The following is a 22240-nucleotide window of genomic DNA, read 5'->3' on the forward strand; positions in this document are numbered from 1 at the left end:
CACTTCAGGATTAGAAGATGCCTTACAAACATAATCGCAGAAATAAGCCAGAGGGATCAGAAACTAAACCGTGCAAAACAAAACCCTTATGACCCTCCCGGAGCTTACCAACTTTATAGTGTACACATCCTTCCAAATCTCCCACAGTCGTCCATCCCTGCTTCTTCTCAACTTCTGGATCATTGTGAAGTATTTTATTTCTTAACCAGGACAAATAGTAGACACGTAACTTATCCTTTTTGCCTAGTAAAACAAATATAAATATTTTATACACATATTCAAAGTAGATATCATTAGTAACAACAGTAGCTAAAGAAATGCCAACGAACAATAAATATCGTTCCAAGGGCACCAACTCTATGAGTTTTACTAGCATCTCAATTTAAGCTATTCAGATGGACTCTGAAACTCCTACAGAATCAATATCAGGTATAGGCCTGAGTTAGAAGGAAAGACTTTGTTTATTAATTTATTTGAGAGAGAAAGAGAAAAAGAGTGAGAGCAGAGGGGCAGAAGAGAGAGAACCTTAAATAGGCTCCACACTGAGCACAGAGCCTAACATGGGACTCGATCTCATAATCCTGAGACTGTGACAGGAGCTGAAATCAAGAGTCAGACGCTTAACCGAATGAGCTATTCAGGCATCCCAGAAGAAAAGATTTTAAAAGAATAAAGAACCTACACTTATATAAACAGATAATATCCATAAACCACAAAGGAAGGGTGTTTCCACTTACCACTCCTAAAATGCTTTGTAATAGGACAAAGGAAATAAAAGGTATACAAACTGGGATGGAATAAATACAGCATTGTGTAGGTAGAAAATACCAAAGAACTGGTTATAAAACAAAACCTGTAACTAATAAGTGATTATATAGTAAGGTTGCAAGTTACAAGGTTCATATATAGAAGTCAACTGCTTTCTTATATACTTGCAACAAACAATTGGAAATTTGAAATTAAAAACACAGCACCTCCTGCAGAAGCACTAAAAACAGGGGCGCCTGGGTGGATCAGTTGGTTGAGAGTCTAACTCTTGATTTTGGCTCAGGTCATGATCTCAGGGTCACGAGACTGAGTATCAGGCTCCATGTTCAGCAAGGAAACTGCTTGAGATTCTCTCCCTCTTCCCCGTCCCTCCCCTCCCTCACTCTAAAAAACAAATAAATCTTAAAAAAAAAAAAGTACTAAAAACAAAAAAATATATAATTATAAAACTCTACTGCTAAGACAGCAATTCTACTCAATTCCATCTATAGAATCAATGTAATCCCAATCAAAATCCTATCAAGTTATTTCATACATATTAATAAATTGATTCTATAAAGTTATAACAATCAAGACAATGTGGGTTATCAAAAAGGAAAAACAGACCCACACAAAGATAATGAACTAATCTTTGACAAAGGAACAAAGGCAACTGAGTGGAAAAAGGATGGTCTTTTCAACAATCATTGCTAAACTAACTGGATAACCCATACCAAAAAAATGATTTATAGATTTTGAACCCTTCACAAAGATCAACTCAAAATGGATCTTAGACCCACATATGAAATACAATGTCATAAAGATTCTAGAAGATAACATAGGAGAAAATCTAAGTACAATCTCCTTGGGTTTGGCAATGACTTTATCTAAAAAGTCATGATCCATGAAAGAAAAAATTGGGAAGTTAGACTTCATTAAAATTAGAAACATCTGTTCTGCAGAAGACACTGTTAAGAGAATGGGCTGACAAGCCACAAACTGGGGAAAAAAATATCTGCAAAACTAAAGTATTTGTATCCAAAATATAAAGAACTCTTCAAACTCAAGAGTAGGAAAAACAAACAACCCAATTATTAAATAGACAAAAGACCTTAACAGATAGCTCACTAAAGATGACATATATAGGTGACAAATAAGCAGGTGAAAAGATACTCAATACTCATCATGTCATCAGGGAATTAAAAATTAAAATAATGAAATACTACTACATGAATCCAAAACACCAACAATATCAAAGGCTGATGTGGATGTGGAGCAGAAGGGACTCTTCATTTGTGGCCTGTAGGAATTCAAAATGATACAACCACTTTGGAAGACAGGCTGGCTATTTCTTACAGCTAAATGTAGTCTTCTTACCTTACATTCCAGCAGTCATGGTCCTAGGTGTTTAACTAAGCACATGAGCTGAAACCTGAGGTCTATACAAAAAGCTGTCCACAATATTTGTAGCAGCTTTATTCCTAACTGCTAAAAATTTGGAAGCAACCAAGAAGTCTTTCAATAAGTGAATGGATAAACAAAATGGCACATCCACACAACAGATTAATCAGCAATAAAAAGAAATTAAAAAGACTATCAAGTCCAGAAAGACATGGAAGAAGTTTAAATACATATCGCTAACATCAAGAAGCCAGTCTGAAAAGGCTACATACTATATGATTCCAACTATAACATTCTGGAGAAGGTCATATATAGAGTTATAAAAAAAATCAGTTGTTGCAAGGGACTTTGGGGGAGAGATGGATGAATAGGTGGAGCACAGGGGATTTTTAGGGCAGTGAAATTAGTCTGTAATGGTGGATAATTATGTATTCGTCAGAACCCACAGAACTGCACAACACAGAGAGTGAACCTCAATGTAAAACACTGACTGTAGTTAATAATGTGTTAATAATGGTTCACCAATTATAACAAATGTACTACACTAATGCAGATGATCATGAAAATTGGAGGTGGGGAGTGGGGGTAATACAGGAATTGTCTCTAATTTTTCGATCAACTTTTCTGTAAATCTAAAGATGCTTTCAAAAAAGACACAGCCAGATACAAAACAATGCCTATTGTTTTACCATTTATATGAATTCAGTTCAATGAAAGTAAAACCAATTTAAGGTATTAAAGAACAGTGTTTCCCTCTGGAGACCAGGACAGGCAGTGACTGGGAGACAGCAGAACAGGGACTGCAGGGGAGCTTCTGGGCTACTTGGGATTGCTGCATTTCTTCACCAGGGTAGGTGAATGGATTCTAGGTAGATGGATTCTAACTGTGACAATTCACTGAACTGTGTATTTATAATCTTTTTTTGTATAGTTATAATCTATGCACTTTCTGTATTATACCATACTTCAATCTTTTTAAGTTTTGAAGACTTTATTGAATAATTTCCCACATTCAAAATGTTAAATGAAACAAAAACCATGTAGAGTTTTATGTATATAGTGTTCCATTGCCATATCGTGATAAATATGTATAGAAACGAGAAGGAAGAGAGGCATCTGGTGGCTCAGTCGGTTAAGCGTCTGCCTTTGGGGTCACATGATACTGGGGTTTTGAGATGGAACCCCACATGGGGCTCCCTGCTTGGTGATAGCCTCCCCCCACCCCTGCCTTGTGTTTACTGTCTCATGCTCTCTGTCTCTCTCTCTCTCTCAAATAACTAAATAAAATCTTTTTTTTTTAATGAGGAAATATAAAAAAATGTCAACAAGAGTTGTCTCCGAGATAGGAAGAATAAAACAAAATGCTACCTTAAGTTTTTTTCTTAGGGTAAGAAAGCTTTTTGAAGCTTCCCACAATTAACATTATTACTTCATGATTGTAAAAGCCATTAAAAACTACAAAAAGAGGAAAAGAATACAGAAAAGTAGAGAAAAGTAGACTGAAAAATTATTATTGGTGTCAACTGATTAGTGATTCCCATTAATCATCTTGTTCACTGGATCATAAAATGAAGTTTAAATCACTTTTAGCAGCAAATTTATTTTTGCTCCAATTTTAAAACCCGCTCCCCATCAATACTCAAGTTGCAAACGACTGTTTTCTCATTTAAAGTATGAGCTAGATGGCAAAATTTCTGCATTTCAACAAAGATCTTTTACTTACAACCAAAAACCTTTCTGAAAACTAAAATAACTCCAAGAAATGTTACATATAAAAAAATATAAGCTTGGGCTAGCAGATGATTAAATCAAAATTGCTGCTGGTTATTTTAAGGCCTATTTAAACTGTTTCAATTTTACATACTCTTGACACCAGCAATAAAACAAATTATTAGGATATTATTATCTGCGCAACATGGATATGTATGCATAATGGTTAATTAAGCTACAAGATGTATGTGAAAAATGTATGAGAGAGAAAAAAGGGATAAACTGAAAGACTTACAACAAAAGTAAATAAATTTTAGAATATGTATGCAAAGAAACTCTATAGTCACATAAAATCAATGTCATGGAGAAATGTTTAATGGCACAGAAAGAGCAAGCTACATGATTTGGGCAAATAGAATGAATAGAATACACTCTCATTCCAAGACAGTGGTTACCATGGACAGCTGGACAGGGTGCTAACTGCACATACAAGAGTATATTTATACTTAACCTGTTAAAACTAGCTAATCAGTACATGGGTGTCATTATTATGTAATTATTTTCTATTATTTTCTGTATTTTTGAAATATAACCATTTTTATGCAGATTCCTCCCTTTTAGTGTGTATGCTTAAGATTAGAGTTAAAACTTGAAAAGTCAAACTTGAAAAGTGTCTCTGATTTTACATTTCATTTCTCTTACTTTTCTGCAGTAGTTTATTTTCTACAACGAACACACATTACATAGTTAATATGAGAAAAATACTCCTTGCAGAAAGAAACATATTAGGTGTTAACTGATGTAAGAAAAAATATAATAAGGTAAACTTTTACCATCATGGAAGAGCACAGTTCCTTCTGTATGAAAGAGTCCTGTGGGTGGAAGTGGACACAAACCTCTGTGTTGGAGAAGCCACATTAAACCCAACCAGCAATGAGGTGGAGAATCGTCATGTGGATCAGTGTCTACTAGAGAATGCATGTCCCTGTGCCTGTCAAAACTGCTCTTTAGAGGAGCCACAGGTTCAGTGCATACTTGTGGGTCACATCTGAATACATTTTTTTATCACCTTATTGTAAAACCATGCTATGGCTGTACCTCATTTAGCCATTACTTCAAAAAAATGAGCTAATAGAATTTAGTACTGGGAAGTAATCTTGCTTTACTAAATGAACACTTACCAGATATTGTCACCAAGACATTCAAGCCTTCAAGGACATCCATTTGCTGAAATCGTCTTCGGTTGATCAGGGGATATACCTTCCCTTGGCCACTTCTGTCCAGCAGCATCAGGCCACTCTCTGTACCCACTAGCAAATTCACTCCTGTTTTAAGGATACAGAAAGACCTGAATTTTATGCTTTCTGTGGCAAACAGTGGTTGTATAGAAAAGATAACACTATCTATCTGGAAAGGAGTGGTTTTCGTAACTCACCCACAAAAAGAAATGCTTGGAATAGTCAGAGGTTAAAGTGACCAAATGACAACAAATCACCATAGAGGAGTGACAATGAAATATTTCTATCTGGAAAAAGGTATGAGAGAAAACCACTTTGGGGATCTTGGGGAAGTTGGAAACCTGGAATTTACGTATGTGGTTATGGTACTGCCATTCAAACTTAAATAGGAACTTCACTAACAGAGTGCCAGGTTCACAACGATGAGTTACAAATTGCTGAAGCATTGAGGTTGGCCATTTTATAGTGTCTACCTCCCTAACAATGCAGAACTATATTAGGACATTTTTATTCATGTTTTCCCTCCATATCCCTAAGTGAGATTATTCTAATTAGCTTCACAGTTACTTGCAGCAGAAAAACAAGACATTAACTGATAGAGCTGCTGCCAGATACAGTCCATTCTAAAAGTTCCATTTCAGGTAGTATTTCAGTTATCTTCCCAATCTTCAGTATAAAATGCAGCTGAAAAAAATCCATATTAAGAATCTGGTAATGGGGAACCTGGGTGGCTCAGTGGTTGAGTGTCTGCCTTTGGCTCAGGATGTGATCCCAGAGTCCTGGGATCGAGTCCCACATGAGACTCCCCCACAGAGAGCCTGCTTCTCCCTCTGTCTATGTCTCTGCCTCTCTCCATGTGTCTCTCATGAATAAATAAATAAAATCTTAAAAAAAAAAAAAAAAAAAAGCATCCGGTGATAACTACCCAAAGTGTGAGCCTTTGAAATCTTTCCATTATTTGTGGTTTCCAAAAATAAATAGCATCCAATTATCAGTCAAGATTTTACAGCAATGAATAAAGGAATAAAAGACAAAAGCTGAAAAAGTCTTTTCATAAACACACAAAAAAGCATATATAGGCACTTACACTCTACCTTGTAATTCTCCATTATGTATTTCCAAGCACTGTGTAATTTTGTAAAGTACTATTAGTAGTCAAAGGAATATTAACAGTCACTGGAAAATAACCACCTTGAAATTATGGGCCTATGAAAAAATTAAGCTGCATGCCACAATAACCTTTTATAAACATGATTTTTAAACCTTTTGACTGTTAAATATAATTAAACTTTACATGCTAATTGCTCAAAGGTAAGCTGTACTAGGTACTGCAATTGTATTCATAGGAATCCAGTATTGGTTGATGGAAAAAATGGCTAAGAGCTCTATAACATGTGATTTAAAGTCTCCTTTAAATTCTATGATGATATTACAAGGCAAAGCTCTGTAGTAAACTGCAGACAGTTTACTATTAAGAATGAGAACAGGGGTACAGGCTCGATCAGTCAGTAGAGCATGTGACTCTTGATCTCAGGGTTGTAGGCTTGAGCACCATGCTGGGTGTAGACATTTTGTTTAAAAAAAAAAAAAAAGTGGAAATAATGATGTTCAAAATGTGTTAAAATAATCCTGGCTGCAAATGGAAAAACTGTCTTAATACAAAAATATAATAAATATATAGCAACTTGCAAAACAAAAGTTATATAGTTATGTAACGTGATTAAAAAAGAATGCTTGAGGGCAGCCCATGCGGCTCAGCAGTTAAGCAGCACCGTCAGACCAGGGCATGATCCTGGAGACCCAGGATCGAGTCCCATGTCAGGCTCCCTGCATGGAGCCTGCTTCTCCCTCTGCCTGTGTCTCTGCCTCTCTCTTTCTGTGTCTCTCATGAATAAATAAAATCTTAAAAAAAAAAAAAAAAAAAAAGAATGCTTGAGGCTAGCCTGTTCCAAGGAGGCACAAAAACCCCACTTAACCTGATCAGCAGACCCTAAATGAGTTACCACACTTAATAGTGCCCTCTGAATTTTCTCCTCTTGTCAGTTTAGCTCTTTCATAGTACATGTTTTAACTTTTCTGGGTCTAAGTCTTTAAAAGGCTCATTTTAAAACTTAACTTAAAAGGCTTTTTTTAATCTTACATTTTAGCTTAGCTATCAGAGGCAGTTTAAGGAAGCCCACCACCAATGTGCCCCAAGCCAAGGAACAACTCGAATATACCAATTTACAGAAACATTTCAATTTTAAGTCATCTGTTTATCCCTCCTTTCCACACACTGATAAAATAGAAAGTTCCACTGCAATTTTAAAAACACAAGCTCGAGATACTCTCTTTTCTCTGAGGTACTAAAGAGTTAATTAGGAAAAAAGAAGGATTTTAGTTACAAAATCAGTTAATGGCACAAAAATGGGTGTCCAGCACTTTGCAGGACAATAGAGGAATATAAAATCAGTGTAAGACTGCTACCAAGTGCAAACTTTCTGGATAAAAACTACTTTAGCAATTTTAAAATAATAACTTATTAACATATTTCCTACACTAAATATAATGTACAAATTTTGATGACATACAATCCCCCCACAAAGGGCCTTCAGAAAGAAAAATGATGGAATTCAACCCTGTGATGGGATCACAACTGGCATTCACAGAGCAACACTTAACAGGACCATGGGGGACAATGCTGTGACAGCTGCCTTACAGGATTCCAGTAATCTCCTCAATGTGTCTACTATTACCTTTACCTATGGGGTTAATACAAAAAAGGCCTTATGATCACTAAGGGACTTAAGATATTTGGTAGTGACAAAGACAGAAATCCAGGACTCAAAGAGTCAAAGAGAAAGTAGGTATGTCAGCAAAGGGGAGAAGACTCTCCTGAAATCCTTGAAAGAAGGCCGAATAGGAGCTTGGGAAAGGGGCAGGAGAGAAGTCAACAGACAGATAAGTCTAGAAGGTGAACAAGGAGAACTTCTAACAAGTAACAGACCCCCTCTTTAACAACAGGAATGACGAACATCGTGAAGTTCAGGAGGCAAGCAACGAGACCCTCAAGTCTTGGGTAAGGTTAGGGGGTGAGGGGTAGAGTGGGTGTGGACAGGAGGGTCGATTTGGTCACCCTGGAGGCCATCATGGACATTCCAACAAACCACACGCTGAGGCTGATGTGCAGTGCACTCAAACCAAAATGGATCACATGTCTTCTGTCCATTCACATTTGCATTGTCAAGGAAGGAGCTGACCAGAAACAGGGTCCCTGCTAAAAACAGCTGATTTCGGGGTTTAGACAGGAGAAGAACAAGAACAAAGTGTGGGACTGGAAGACAAGGGAAGGCCAAGAGCAGGGTCTGTCTGCGGTAGTGGGGAAGGTGATGGCGCAGGAGCAACAGAGAGGCCAGCCTCAGAATGAGAGGGCAAGTCTTGCATGTGGCGGCCTCCCCAGGCACAATGTCTCATGGCATCTCAAGCTGTGAGAAGAAGCTACATCAACACTGCGGAGATGGAACAGGGAAAGGCGGCACGGCACCACAGTGCCCTTCTGTACACTCTGGCCAGTGGCAAACTGCTTTTAAAAGCTTCATTTCCATGTTAGGCTCAAGTCATGAAGAGCAGGGAAAAAATGTCAAACTGAAGCATTTAAAAAACAATCCAATAGGCTTCTTCATTTTCCCTGTAAGTAAGGACCAAATCAAATGTCCTCATCTTTTCACTTTTTTTCTTTACATGAAGAAATGGGAGAGGAGTTTCCATTCCAATACCTGGTGGCTGAAAAGAGTGCAAGCACGCACATACACCTGCATGATTCTGCAGGAGAAGGTAACAAAGGTACGCATTACAGAAGTCTTCCAACTTATCTGTCTCAACAACTCTTTACAAAATCCCCCAACTGTCCAAAATACTACCTTCTCTAAAAGACCAGTCTACCCTCAGGAAAATAAAAAAATGACATCACAGTGGCCGTAAGATACCTACCCCATAAGGCAGCACACAGAATCTCGGAGTTAAATCTCTTCTTATATTTACGAATCTCCGGGGTATCACTCTGTGGCCTAGTGTTGGTGGGATTCACATTGACCACTGAGCCCTTCCGGGTAGGATCTTGCCTTATGGCTTCTGGTCTCATTCCATCACAGGAAAATCCCACTAGAACAGAGTACAATTGAAATTATCTTCTGTACACACAAATGCTGCATCTGTCTCCCTCTCCTACCACATCTAAAGTAAATATTCATATGCTATAATGTCAAGGAAAAGAAATTTGTAAGAAATGTATATGGAAAAGGGAAACTGACTATGCAGCTCATTGCAAGTAAGGCAATGCAAACGAGATGGGTGTTTCTGTATCCGAGGTCTGTGCCTGCACACCACCACCACGTCATGCCTAAGCCATCAGAAAGAGCAACACAAAGTGACCGAGTCCTATTTGTCAGCTGCTTTCTTGTCGCTGGTTTACTTACCCACAGAAGTCACTGTTGTCCCACTAGATGGAGAAATCTGTAGTAATCTGGGGTCTATAAAAGGTGTAAAGGAGGAGGAAGATTTGTGTTTCTGGAGTGTGCTACTAGCGGACTGAGTCTGCAATGTAAATTTCAATTTTATTAATACAAATGACATTAAAAAGATGAACACAAAACATTTCAAGCCACTTCTCTACTGCACAGTTTCCCACTAGCAAGCCCTGTCCCTCCTGCATCATTCCCCCCAAAAGCTCTCTGGGGGAGGGGGGCTCTGCATGTGCACAACACACCCCACCAACAGGCCGTACAACCTGGAACCACCAAAAGAGCTACATCTCTTTTCAGAAATACTGTTCATCTAAGACAGGAATGCTGCGAACTACCAACAAAATCTATATTTCACGCTCCTAGGTTTTTTGTTTTTCTTTTTAAGTAAATAATTAAAACAAAAACTCCTAAAGGAGGTTTGAAATGTCTATCTTAATTCATCAATTTCTGAATTTACTCCTCTGTCTAAAAGAGGCCAATTAACCTATGTTGGAATATTGGCAAATCTTTACTTTGTATTATTTAACGTGAGCCTCTTGCCAGAAAGCTACAGAAGCTTTGGCTACCACCGTTTTAGGTGCATCATCAGTAAACCCATATTGAACAGGGGCTCATTAGTGAAAGGTGCAAACGACAAGATATGGTACATACTTTAGCTCTTTTAGGAGCACTAGTGTTTCGGTTAATAGTGTAACTTAAGACAAAAAAAAAAAAAACACAAAGAAAGTGAAACAAATTGTTAAGTGGAAATGTAATGACAATTAAAAACAAAACAAACAGAAAAATAAACTTGCCAGTTTAGTGAGTTAAGGGTTATAGTAAATACTGTACATTAGAGCAAGATGGAGCCAAGTTTAAATATAAATATAAGGAGAAATGTTGAGTGTAGGTGGCATATATCACTGGAGAAAAAAAGAAAACTTCCGATCAAGTGCTTTAGTCCTGAAATCTTTCGCCCTCCGTGGGCAGCTAAAAGTCACCGTGTGCTAGAGCCCAAGCCTGCCCAGGTTCCCAGGCTTTCTCCTCCCACTGGATATAGCCGCCTGCTGGCAAGCTTCCCACCCTGCCCTATGACCAATGACCAGTCCATCCAATGGCCAGTCTTATGCAAGCCCACCTTACTTGCCCCTGGCTCCTCAGGGGGAAAGGATTATATTGATTCTTTCTAAAAAAGGAACCAACACAGGAGCAGGTAGATACAGGCTGGGAGTAAATGTTTACATTAACAAGACTGGCTGAAGCTACGTGCCACTTTCAACCTCGTTCAACTGTTAGACAAGTGCATTTCAACCAAACTTCCCAAGAAATCAAACTGCTTGTTTTAATTTAGTATAGGGTGCTCAAGGGGGACTCTCTCACTGCACTGGGGGCATAATCTTGTTCCAAAGAGCAAAGCATCACCCAACTAGTACCCAGACTGAGTGAGCACCACAGCCAAGCCTTCAAACGAGCACACAGGATTTCCCACTCAAAATTTTAAATTAAAAGCATGCTCAGATCTTTGCTCTTAACACCCTAATTTTCTAGATTTCCCTAAAAATCATTTGGCCTTTACTTAAACTCTGAGTGATTGCAAATAAGTCCTTTTTAACAGAGTGGGTGAAAACAAAGGATTAACCAATCAACAATCTTCCCCCATCAAAAACAAAAAGCAACCCAGGCCTATTTGAAGGAGATTCCTATAGAGGATAACAAGCGTGTCCAGATAAGGCCAAGTCAGCTTAACCAATTTTTTCTGTATTTTATTTTTCAGATAAAAAGAATCAAAAAAGCAGATTCCACAAAGGACTATAAGAATTTCATGCCAAATACATAATGGATCTGAGAACACAGCATTTTATTTAGACTTTTATAAAATAAACTGAATAAAGAAGCCATGCAACTACACTTATCTAGAGAAAAGTAAACAGTGAACTGGCAAGTTGGAGGGACATTGATCTAGGGTTACGGGATTTGTATGCAGATCTGAGACATGTTACTTGGGGTTGGGGAGAAGGGTAGGTGACAGAAGAAAGCAGGTGGGGAGGGAGGGGTGAGGGGCGTGGGAAAGGTCTCCTCTGCAAACTAACTACTAGGCAGTGCTGGTCAAACCCTAGGAAAGCAGCCAGCTGTGGTGCGAGACATACCTCATTAGTAGTGAGCTTGTCCTGGGGTGTCTGTGGGGACATGGTGGGTGTCGGCTGGCTGGAGGATGGGGAGGAGGAGGTGGAGGAAGTGGAGGAGGAATGGCTTTGCTGTAAGAGATCTGGCAAGAGGTGAATGCGACCGGCAAAGCCATTGCTCTCATGATGGCTGGCGCGCTTTTGGTCAACTGTACTCTGTAGAAAAAACAGGCACACTCGTCTCGCTCAAGCGCTGCTGAAATTCCCTATGACCCTACTGATAACTGACTTTAAGGTGCTGTGTGACTTTTCAAACTCTGTTAAGTTATCAAGGAAAGACCGGAGGAAACTGGCCGGAATTGTTCACACTTCCTCGCCAAATGCCTCGCCTGAGCCAACAGAATTCAAAGTACCTCATCTGGTGGCCATGGGACTTGAGCAGTGACTACCTAATCTGGTTTCTCTGCCGCACTAGCTATTGTTACCAAAACCACTCGCCTTTTTTTTTTTCTTTAAAAATCTTCCTGTCTAAAACTCTAGAGAGTACCCTGTCGCTTCTTTGAATCCTGGTCTTTTCCACGTTCTTCTCACTGTCCATCCGAATGCATTGCCATTGCATGAAACACACTCAGGAAAAGTCCAAAACACTAGAAAGGCGCCTGTTTTATGTCACGGGAAGTGCATCACTTCTCTGTTTTCTAAGCTAAGAAATGAACAGACAGTTGTAAAGCTGAGTAATCTGAGCCGAGCACATTGGGGTGGTACACATTTAATATTCAACGAGTGAGGAAACTAATGTTTTAGAACACGCAAGAGAGACCTCCCAACCCTTCTGTTCCACGAGGTCCTCCTGTGGCTGATGAGGCGCATCCACTCTTGAACTACTCCTGCCTAAGGGCTGCTCCTGCTGCAGCACTGCGGACACTCAGTGCTAGGAGCGCTTTGCAGAAGCTCTGTGGCTGCTCTGCTACAGACTGGGCCCTGCCTCCTCACTCTGCAAGCCTGCTGAAGGGACTCCCTGTGGCTTTTCTACTACTCAGACACAGACTGTGAGAATCAGCGTGGTGCTTGAATGAGGGCTGCCGCAAAACATGCAGAGGAGCAGCAATGTGGGGTGGAAGACTGCTAGCTACCTTCTTGGCATGCAGCACATACCTGCCTCCCTAGCCCCCAACACTACCCTCTGGGTCTTATTAACATGAAAACAGATGATGATGTAGAAACAGCATGAGTGAGTGAATGAGCAAGTGGGTTAATGACTACAGGAGAAGCTCTGCCTCTAACAACAAAGAGAAGACACAGGTACCTGGCGGACGATTAGAGTGCCCTCCTTGGATGGGGTCATGGCTGGTTCACTTTCTACGTCGTCATGAACAATCATGGTTTTCACGGATTCTGTTTCACCATTGCTCAAATTCAGGGACGACCTATTGAGACAAAAAATCAGAAGTAGAGGGCTATCATCCCGCCAGTCGAGAATATCCTGTTTAGATCCTTCACATTCCCTAAGGCTTAAGACGAGATCAGGCTACAGATATAGTTTCCTCAAGGAAAACAAAAGCTTAGCTCTTCTCCTTCAACAAAGAACTTTCTGCCAGTATGATTTGTTTTTAAGCAAAAACATTTAGAATGAATTCTTATGGTTAATGTGGTTCAACCGAACTGAAACTTCCCTTTTGTCATATCCTCAAATTAAAAAGAAAACAATAAATTACCTACTAGGGTATTGGGGAACAGCACTAACACGCATGTGCACCCAAACAAGGAGAAGGGAGAGGAACAAAAGGCTGCCTGCTGCTGAATCCACGAGAAGTAAATGTTAAGTGTTCACAGAGTCAGGAAAAGCTTGGGAAAAACTGGTTCTAAATGAAAAGTAAGCTCAGCAGAGACACTCTCAGCCTCTCTAAAATACACCAAGGACTGACGCTGCTCTGGTGTCCTCTGGTCCAGAGGTGGCTTCCTCAGCCCCTTCTTGTTCTACATCATCGTCTTCCTCATCTGTTGTCCCGGACTCCTCACTGGATGAGGAGTAGTCTGTCACTTTGTGTGGTGGTCGCACATCTTCCACTGCTCGAAGCTCTTTGGCCAGTGCAGTCAAATCCTAATGCACAGGACAGAAATGAGAGTAAGGCAAAGGGGCGTGTGCAGGGTGTAGTGGGAAGAAAACAACAAATTATGAGACATTCTTCATTTTAACGATTGATAAAATGGCCACAACATCCATTCTGTAAAACTATTTTGTATTTACTAGCATCACAGGAAAGTGAGCTCTTAAAGCTTTTGATAGGAAAGACCAAAAACTGTAAAAAGAGGGAAAAAAGAAAGCCAAAAATGTACACAGTTCAAATCTCCCAACAATAAAAAACATAATCTGCTTATAACAGGCCAACAGTGCTTTTTAAAAACTCTAACATAAAATTCTAGGGCAACTAATGTTGTGAAGGAAAATTCTTGGAGTTCTGCCTATGTAACATGGTCTTATTTCAAAGAGATTATCCAAAAAGCAAGATTATAGTTAAATAGAGCTGACTGAAAACTTTTCTTTAGTGAACCTATTTTTTTTTTTTTAAAGAATTTATTTATTTATTTATGATAGTCACACGGAAAGAGAGAGAGAGGCAGAGACACAGGCAGAGGAAGAAGCAGACTCCATGCACCGGGAGCCCGACGTGGGACTCGATCCCGGGTCTCCAGGATCATGCCATGGGCCAAAGGCAGGTGCTAAACCACTGCGCCACCCAGGGATCCCGTGAACCTATTTTTAACTCCACCTTTTAACAATTTCAAACCTACGAAAAGTGAAAAAGTGAGTATACTATTAATATCTTATTTCATGAAAAAAAAAAAATCTTATTTCATGGAGTGTTAACAACTTGCCGCATTCCTAAGAATGTCCATGACACAGCAAGTGGAAAGTGGAAGCAGCCTGTGCTGCTGTGGGCAGGGGATGAGGCCCTCCCCTGGCACCACCTGACCCACACTTTCCTGCAACACTGCCAACAACTATGAACATCACACAGAAAGGAAATCTACCTTAAAAGACATTATTCAAAAGGAGCTTAATTTCCCATTATTCTTCCATACGGAGACATTTTAATATTCAGTCAAGTATCCACATATAATTTTCAAGCGTGATTATTATTTACACTTGACAATTTCATACAGAAGTCCAAAGTTTCTACTTGGGAATTATATTTGGAAGTAATGACTTTCTTGTTGTTGTTAGAAAAAGCAGGCTACATAGTCATTTTTCCTTTTTCCTTTTTCTTTTTAGCAGTTCCAACTGAGTTTCCTTCACCACAGTTAAGAATATGTTACCCTTCTCTGAGTTTGAGCCTCTGAAATAACAGTGTATTGGACCTTGAGTCTTACTGTCTCATGATTACAACTGTGGCTTTTTAAGAAATTATTTTTAGAAGTTCTATTTAATAATAATAAATATATGCAGCAAATTCTGTGTTAAAAAGAGAAAGCAGAAGCTTAGCACTTTTGAATTCCAGAAAGAACAAAAAGGCAAGTTGAGGGAGGAAAGGAAATGTAGATGGACCGTAAGTTAAGTTTAAGAGGCAGCTGGAATGCTGCTCTGCTGCGGCATTTTTCAGAGATGGGGCTTACCACTTCGCCCTTCAGCGTAGGAGCAGTTGCATTGAGCCGGAGAAACCATCAGTGATGCAAAATGCACAGCACAAGGAAGCACGGGAGAAAGAAGGGGAGGAAGGGGAAGGACAGGAATCAATTCAAGCAAGAAATCAAAATTCCAAAAAGCTTATTACAATCCCACAATGGGCACAGTTACATGGTAAGTTAATGCAACGAGAACTAAAGGCCAAGTATAAGGAAGTCACAACTGTCATTACCAGTACCAAAAGGCAGAATTTAAGTAGAGTTGAAGAAGAAGGTGATATTAAAAAATTTACTCTAAAAGACAGTTTTGTAAATGCCCAGGTCATCAAAAATACATAAAGGTTATTGCTGAGCAAAGAAATAAAAATAAAAGGCTCTTCTTTCTTTTGTACTTAAAAAAAAATTACTACAGCAATGAGGGGGGTATGTGTACAAATGTGTCTAAGGACATATTTCTTCTAATTCCTCCAATCTGTGAGAAGGGAGCCCACAGGAAGGGGCTCAACTATATGTTTTTAATAGGAAGACCTCACTCAAGCTTAGAATAAGTAAAGTTGATTTTGTATAATTCTTACGGCAGGCTTGAGAGGTCTGAAAACTTCTTTCTTTTCTTCAGGTTTTTTCACTGCATTTTCTAGGCGCTGAGAAGGAGAGCCTTCAGATTTGGATGATGCTGTGAAATTCAAGACAGACAAGAAAGGAAGAAACAGATAAACACAGAGCACATATCTGACCCAGTCCACCTAGCCTTTGTCTCTCCCTCCCCTCCCGCCCACCTCTGTTAGCCCCACTCACAGCAGGTCTCTACATGCAGACCCGACTCTGCCTAACCTGCATTTGCAATACCTTGTTACACTATGTCAATAATATAATAGAGGGATTTTTCATTAGCTTATTATTTCAAGGGATGAAATAACATTGAACATGACAGCATCAATGGAGTCTATAGTGAAAGAAGTGGGTTCAAATCCCAGCTCATCACCTTAGACAAGTTACTTAACCTCACTAAATTGTAGCTGCTTTAATCTATAAAATGGAGACAGTACATCTCTCTCTCTCTCTCTCTCTCTCTCATTAGGGTTCTTCTAAGGATTAAATGAGATAACGCATAAAGTACTCACTGTGCTAGGCATGTGTAAGCTCTCAAAAGTGAACTCTTTATTATTAAAATTATGATACCATCAATAACCTGCACCAAAACACTGTTCTGTGATATGCAGTTGTGAAAAACTCACAGGCCTTTTTACATGATTGAAAAGGATCTCCAATATACTGAACCTATAGCCTGATATCATTAATGGGGAAAGGGATGAGCAAAGGTACCCTACATCTCACTCTGAAGCGCTCTCCAGAGCCACTCTGGGACCCAGGGTGGGACCCAGGCTGGGATCCGGAGTTGCTGGATCCGGAGGAGCTGCCACTGCCAGGCCTGGGCACCAGCTTCTCCACTCTCTCCCACAGCAGCCGGGGCTCAATACTGCTGTTAGGAAAAAGAGAGAACAGCTCCTGCATTATCCCAAGATGTAGTTATCAAATTATAAACATGTGCATGATGTGTCCATCAATGTCTCTAAAATGTAGGTATGATGAGAAAAAAAGGCCTATGAACAGCATTTAACCTTAAATTCATCAAAAGTTACAATGACTTGATTCATGGATTTTATTGCATATCTTTTTTTCTTAAATAAAGATTTTATTTACTTATTTGTGAGAGACACACAGAGAGGCAGAGACATAGGCAAAGGGAGAAGCAGGTTTCTCGTGGGGAGCCTGATGTGGGACTCAATCCCAGGACCTCAGGATCAAGCTACGAGCTGAATGCAGACGCTCAACCACTGAGCACCCCTGGAGTCCCTCAGATATCCCCCCACCCTTTTAAGATTTTATTTATTTATTCATGAGAGAGACACAGAGAGAGGAAGAGACATAGGCAGAGGGAGCAGCAGGCTCCATGTAGGGAGCCTGATGTGGGACTCAATCCTGGAACTCCAAGATCACGCCCTGAGCCAAAGACAGATGCTTAACTCCTGAGCCACCCAGGCATCCCTCCTTTTTTTAAAAATTGTAGTTGACACACAATGTTACGTTAGTTTTGGGTATATGAAATATCTCAGGTAAGTTTTTTTTTTTTTTTAAGATTTTATTTATTCATGAGAGACAGAGAGAGAGACGGGGGTGGGGGGTGGGGTGGGGGCAGAGACACAGGCAGAGGGAGAAGCAAGCTCCACGCAGGGAGCCCGATGTGGGACTCGATCCCGGGCCTCCAGGATCACACCCTGGGCTGAAGGCAGTGCTAAACCACTGAGCCACCCAGGGATCCCCTCTCAGGTAAGTTTAAATAAAAAATGTTAAATGACAGGCCAGACACCAAATCTTTATCACTTCTGACAGGAAAAGTGTTACTATTCCTGTCACAGCTCCATACTCAGTTTCTTCTTATAAGAAATTCCACTTATACAATACACAAAATCATGCTGCTTCCAGGCTGCTGCTCTCACTTCTGTCAACGCCTTGAAGAGCCGACACTCACACAGCACACTGCTCTGTACGAGCTGTGATAGAAATGCGACAGAGGGCAAGGGCTAGGACATTCCCCGGCCATGGATGCACCCAGAGCACAAGTTTGCTAGGTCACAATTAATACATAGGCTCTGTCACTGAAGAATCGCATAGTGCGCCATGCTCATTTAAGGACCAGAAAGGCTCTCCGTGGCTTTCGTCTGTCATCCATCTCAGTGCTCCACGTTCTTTCAGGGCTCCCCATGCAGAAGGCTAACTTCAGAGGTTCAGTGACAATCAAGTACAAAATGGCCAATATAGTGCTCTTTTCTTCCCCTACGATGGCACAGGCCAATGGAAGTCACTTGATAGGATGAAAATGTTCTAGAGCTGACTGGTGTAACATGGTAGCCACAGCTACATGTGGATATTAAGAAATGTGACTATTGTAGCTAAGGAAATTTAATTTAATTTTATTGAATTTTAATTAAGTAAAACTCAAATTTAAGTAGCTTCATGTAGCTAACAGCTACTGTAGTGTACACAGAACAGCACTACAACCTAAAAATATTATTTGGCTAATTCGCTAGCTTACTACAGACTGTAAGTCAACCACTGACTTCCTTTAGTAGCCTGTTTGTGAGTTCTATACCAATCCTAAGCACTTGGGACATCCTTTAGATGATAAGCCCCCTCAGATTCCAATTCTCATCTCTGCTGCCTTCCTTGCTGTTCCTTCCACTTGCTCTTACAGAACCAAGGAGTTTTCCTTTTAAAAGTGCTGAAATACACAAATGGATTCAGACTTTTCACTAGAAACCAGTGTGTTGTTATTCACAATAATGGATTTTTCTGGCAGTTTTTCTTTTATAAAGTGATCATCTCTTTACCTCAGATGTTCCATGTTTACGAACATTTTCATGAAAATAAAGATGACACAATATGCTATGCAGTAAACCTGTTCTTAAGCTTCCCTCTTCTCTTACCTAGTGGAGTTTCTTTGACCTGCTTGACTATTTTGCTGTCCACTGCCTTGCAGTGGGGAATCCCGACGGGACAGAACAGGGGAACGAGACGTTGTCCTCACAGGAACCTTTGGGTAGAAAAATATAGCAATTAAAGTATTGAAAATAGGAGGAGAAGAAAAAAGATTTCCCTACCCAAATACATTTTTACAGCACTCCTACTTATGTGAGGATTAATCCCTACCACCACCCACCACCCCACCCCAGCCCTGATCCTTCTCTGCCCTCCACAGATACAATACATAGAGAAAATTTAGTTAAAGGCATCAAAGGAGCCAGGACAAACAGCTTTTCTATGTTTCTATAACATTCAAATGATGTTTGGACTAAAGCTTTGTGGCAGGGGACATACAAAGCATTTTGCTGAGATAATGTGAGGATCAGGAAAATCAGCTCAAAGAAACCAAACAATGGTCTACAAATGGATCAGCAGGAAACAAAGACTGGTAGGAAGCAAGAAAATATTCAGAGGAAGCAAATTCCAAGTGGAGGAAAAATAAACGAAATGAATATGTGCCTTTTGTTTGATTTCACCAATAATTACTAAAACCAAACCAAAACAAAAAATTGAAAAACCAAAAATCCCTCAATTTAAAAAGAAAAAAATCATTTTAAAAGAATTTTTATGTTAAATCTTTCTTAAAAGGCCTTTTCTGAAATTTTTGATATTCATTAATATTGCAAAATAATTTGATAAATGCTTTTGTCTAAGTACTTAAGACAACAGCTAGAATATATTTTGATTCTTTTTTGTTCTAGAAGGATAGTCTTTATCGACTTATTCATATGTTATTCTGTTACTTTGTATTTAAGTATAGAGTTAGCAACAACCATTATAAGCTAACTGGCCACTGGCTGAATATAAGTGTGTTAACTACGGAACTTTCCCCACTGTAAAAAGTTCCTTTGAAGTTTCATTGCCCCTTCATTCTGGTGAAGTCACCATACCCTTAGTCAAAATAAATAATTAAAAGAAAAAATAACAAAAAGGAAAAAAGCAGCACACATCTGTCTTTCTGCTTCTTACCCTTGGAGGCACCTCGTCACTGTCTGATCTAGACCAAGCCTTTTGGGTGGGGTCAGGTACCTCCGACTTAGAGTCAGAACTCTGACTTAGCACCTCACTGCGGGAAGGTGGACATGGGTCCTGAGAGCGAAGATGGTGGTGTGCAAATTTGGGAGGAGAAGGGTCACTGAAGGAATGGGATCGCGAGACAGGGGAAACATTGTTCTTGAGAGATGCCAGGTGGGACCACTGTACCTTACAAGAAAACAAAACACAAAACATTCAATGCGTTCTGCATAAAACGCTTCTCTGGTCAATACCAAATCCAAACCAAGAAGTGAGGGAAGGCAAACTGGGGCAATACAGTCCTAGGGAAGCCAAGCAGAGGAACAGTTACACTTCTAAGTGATGAAGCAGTCTGGGGAATATGATATATAGAAAAAAGCAAATGTACATTTATAAAGAAAACTCTTTTAATATCCAGACTAACATTACAGATAGCAGTAAACATGAAGATTAATGAACAAAACTAAATCAAAACAACCCTCGTAGACCTCTGGTCCTGAAAGGGAGGACAACGTGCTTCATGCACATCCATGTCAAAGTGGAGGCAACAGGCAGAGAGAGAGAGAGGGAGGAAAGAAAAAAAAAAATCACAAGACAGACACTGCCATACATGCAGACCTAGCGATCCATCCCCTCATGGCACCTGGCAGTGTCAGGTTTCAGACCCAATGACCACAGAACACATTTCATGAGCAAAGAGAAACCCCTTATGTGTTGGCAGACTGTAGTAATATAACTTAAAAATACCCAACTTTTCAAATACACCAACAACTTTGCTGCTTTCCTCTCCCAAGTCCTAAAACCTTCAAACCTTAGAGATCTCCATACATGTTCACAGTGGTTATGAAAAAAAGGAATTTGGTTTTATTTAGGAATATTCAATACTACTGTTCCCTCCAATAACTGCTACTGGAGTATATATGCCTTCTACTTGACAACATAAGAAACAGGACAAATAATCTGTCACCTGAGTTAATCTGGTTGCTTTTAATTTGGTAGAACAATCTCTGATATAATCTGTATTTTCTTTATTGTATTTTATCATTTTAAAATAAGTGTTCAAGATTGTAATTTACATAATTCTAGCTACGCTATCCGTTATTCAATGCATTTAATGAAAACTAAATATACCACATCACAACCAGTTTAACCTGTCTGAATGCAAGATTCAGAGTAAGTCCCAAGTCATGATTTCTAGGACTTCTGGAAGAGTGACAAATTCCACTTATTGGTACAATCCCAGAGTGCTAAAATGTTTAAAACTTTCAGGGGGAAAAACACGAAACTGAAAGTATTATCTGTAACTATAATAAAAAATGCATTTTAAGACAGACTCCTATGTGAATAGTGTCTTCAAAGAATGTTTTAAGTATAGATTTCAGCCCAAAGCGACTTTAGGTAGAAGGAGGAAAAGGGAGACTATCTCTAGGCACTGCATTAGTTAATTATGAATATAAAAGTAGCCTACATAATTCAAGAACTCCTATTTTTTAAACTGTTAGTAGCCAAACAGATAAAAATTTTCTATTTGTGGTTAAGTTTAACTTTTGGAACAAAAATTTTAGTCCTGGACTCTTTATACAAGTGATGTCAAACCAACTCTACCAGTCTCTTTTCCCTTCTCTCTGTCCTGCTTTCCTCACTCTCTGGGCTTGTGGGTCAGTCAGCTCTTCTGTGACTCAAGGGACTGCTGACCCCATGTAAATATCTCCCTGCCTATAAAACCTCCCACCCCCACAAACATGCCCTTTGCTTAGGTCTGGTTCTTCCTTTTTCTTTCTTTTTCTTAAGAACTCCCTCCTCACTTGGATTTGTTTTTAAAAATACCACAGCTATTTCTATTGCAAGAATATGAACTTTCATCCCCTGACACATGCAGCTTAAGAACTTGTTCCCAATATTCCAGATGACACGGTTTCAAGGAGCAAAATGTCTAAAGTCACTTATTTTCAGTAAGAGAATGGGGACCTGTGTTTCAAGGATCTTTCAGATCTCTGACATGGGTAATCCCTGTTGTTACCTTTCTTCTCTGGACAGTTCAGAGGGTTCTCTCTTAACCACACGGCCCTCAGTCCATGGGCTTCTCCTTCACCTAGACTATGCAGAATGGTATGGCCAGCCCAATGAGAGGTCATGACTTTTCCCCCTGACCCACTACAGGGAAATGCATACTTAACGTTCTAGATCATACCTTCTTTTGGATCTTGAAATTTTTGAGAATCTAATAAAAGGCCCCTTTCCCAGAAAAATATGCACAGCTGGACAAACCAAGAAATTCTATATGCAATTTCAGGACAGACACTGGCTTTCTAAAGCCCAC

At 39.6% G+C, this 22240-nt stretch overlaps 1 protein-coding gene across 50 annotated transcripts in view; it reads right to left on the reverse strand.

Moving 5' to 3' along the window:
* MAP4K4 (mitogen-activated protein kinase kinase kinase kinase 4) overlaps positions 1-22240 on the reverse strand; it is a 191392-nt gene that overhangs the window by 11636 nt on the left and 157516 nt on the right. For 10 of the 50 annotated variants that reach the window (XM_077914964.1, XM_077914958.1, XM_077914974.1 and 7 more), the window contains 12 exons: positions 19876-20109; positions 18810-18916; positions 16653-16804; positions 15900-15997; positions 15316-15324; positions 13626-13801; positions 13007-13127; positions 11725-11916; positions 9551-9668; positions 9066-9236; positions 5040-5183; positions 109-243 (listed from right to left, as the gene is read on the reverse strand). In XM_077914964.1, coding sequence (XP_077771090.1) covers positions 109-243; positions 5040-5183; positions 9066-9236; positions 9551-9668; positions 11725-11916; positions 13007-13127; positions 13626-13801; positions 15316-15324; positions 15900-15997; positions 16653-16804; positions 18810-18916; positions 19876-20109 — 1657 coding nt within the window. The remainder of the gene's footprint in view (positions 1-108; positions 244-5039; positions 5184-9065; positions 9237-9550; positions 9669-11724; positions 11917-13006; positions 13128-13625; positions 13802-15315; positions 15325-15899; positions 15998-16652; positions 16805-18809; positions 18917-19875; positions 20110-22240) is intronic. The other 40 variants (XM_077914985.1, XM_077914968.1, XM_077914997.1 and 37 more) reach the window with 17 other exon arrangements.

Source organism: Canis aureus, chromosome 11, assembly GCF_053574225.1.
Source record: "Canis aureus isolate CA01 chromosome 11, VMU_Caureus_v.1.0, whole genome shotgun sequence".
Taxonomy (NCBI): domain Eukaryota; kingdom Metazoa; phylum Chordata; class Mammalia; order Carnivora; family Canidae; genus Canis; species Canis aureus.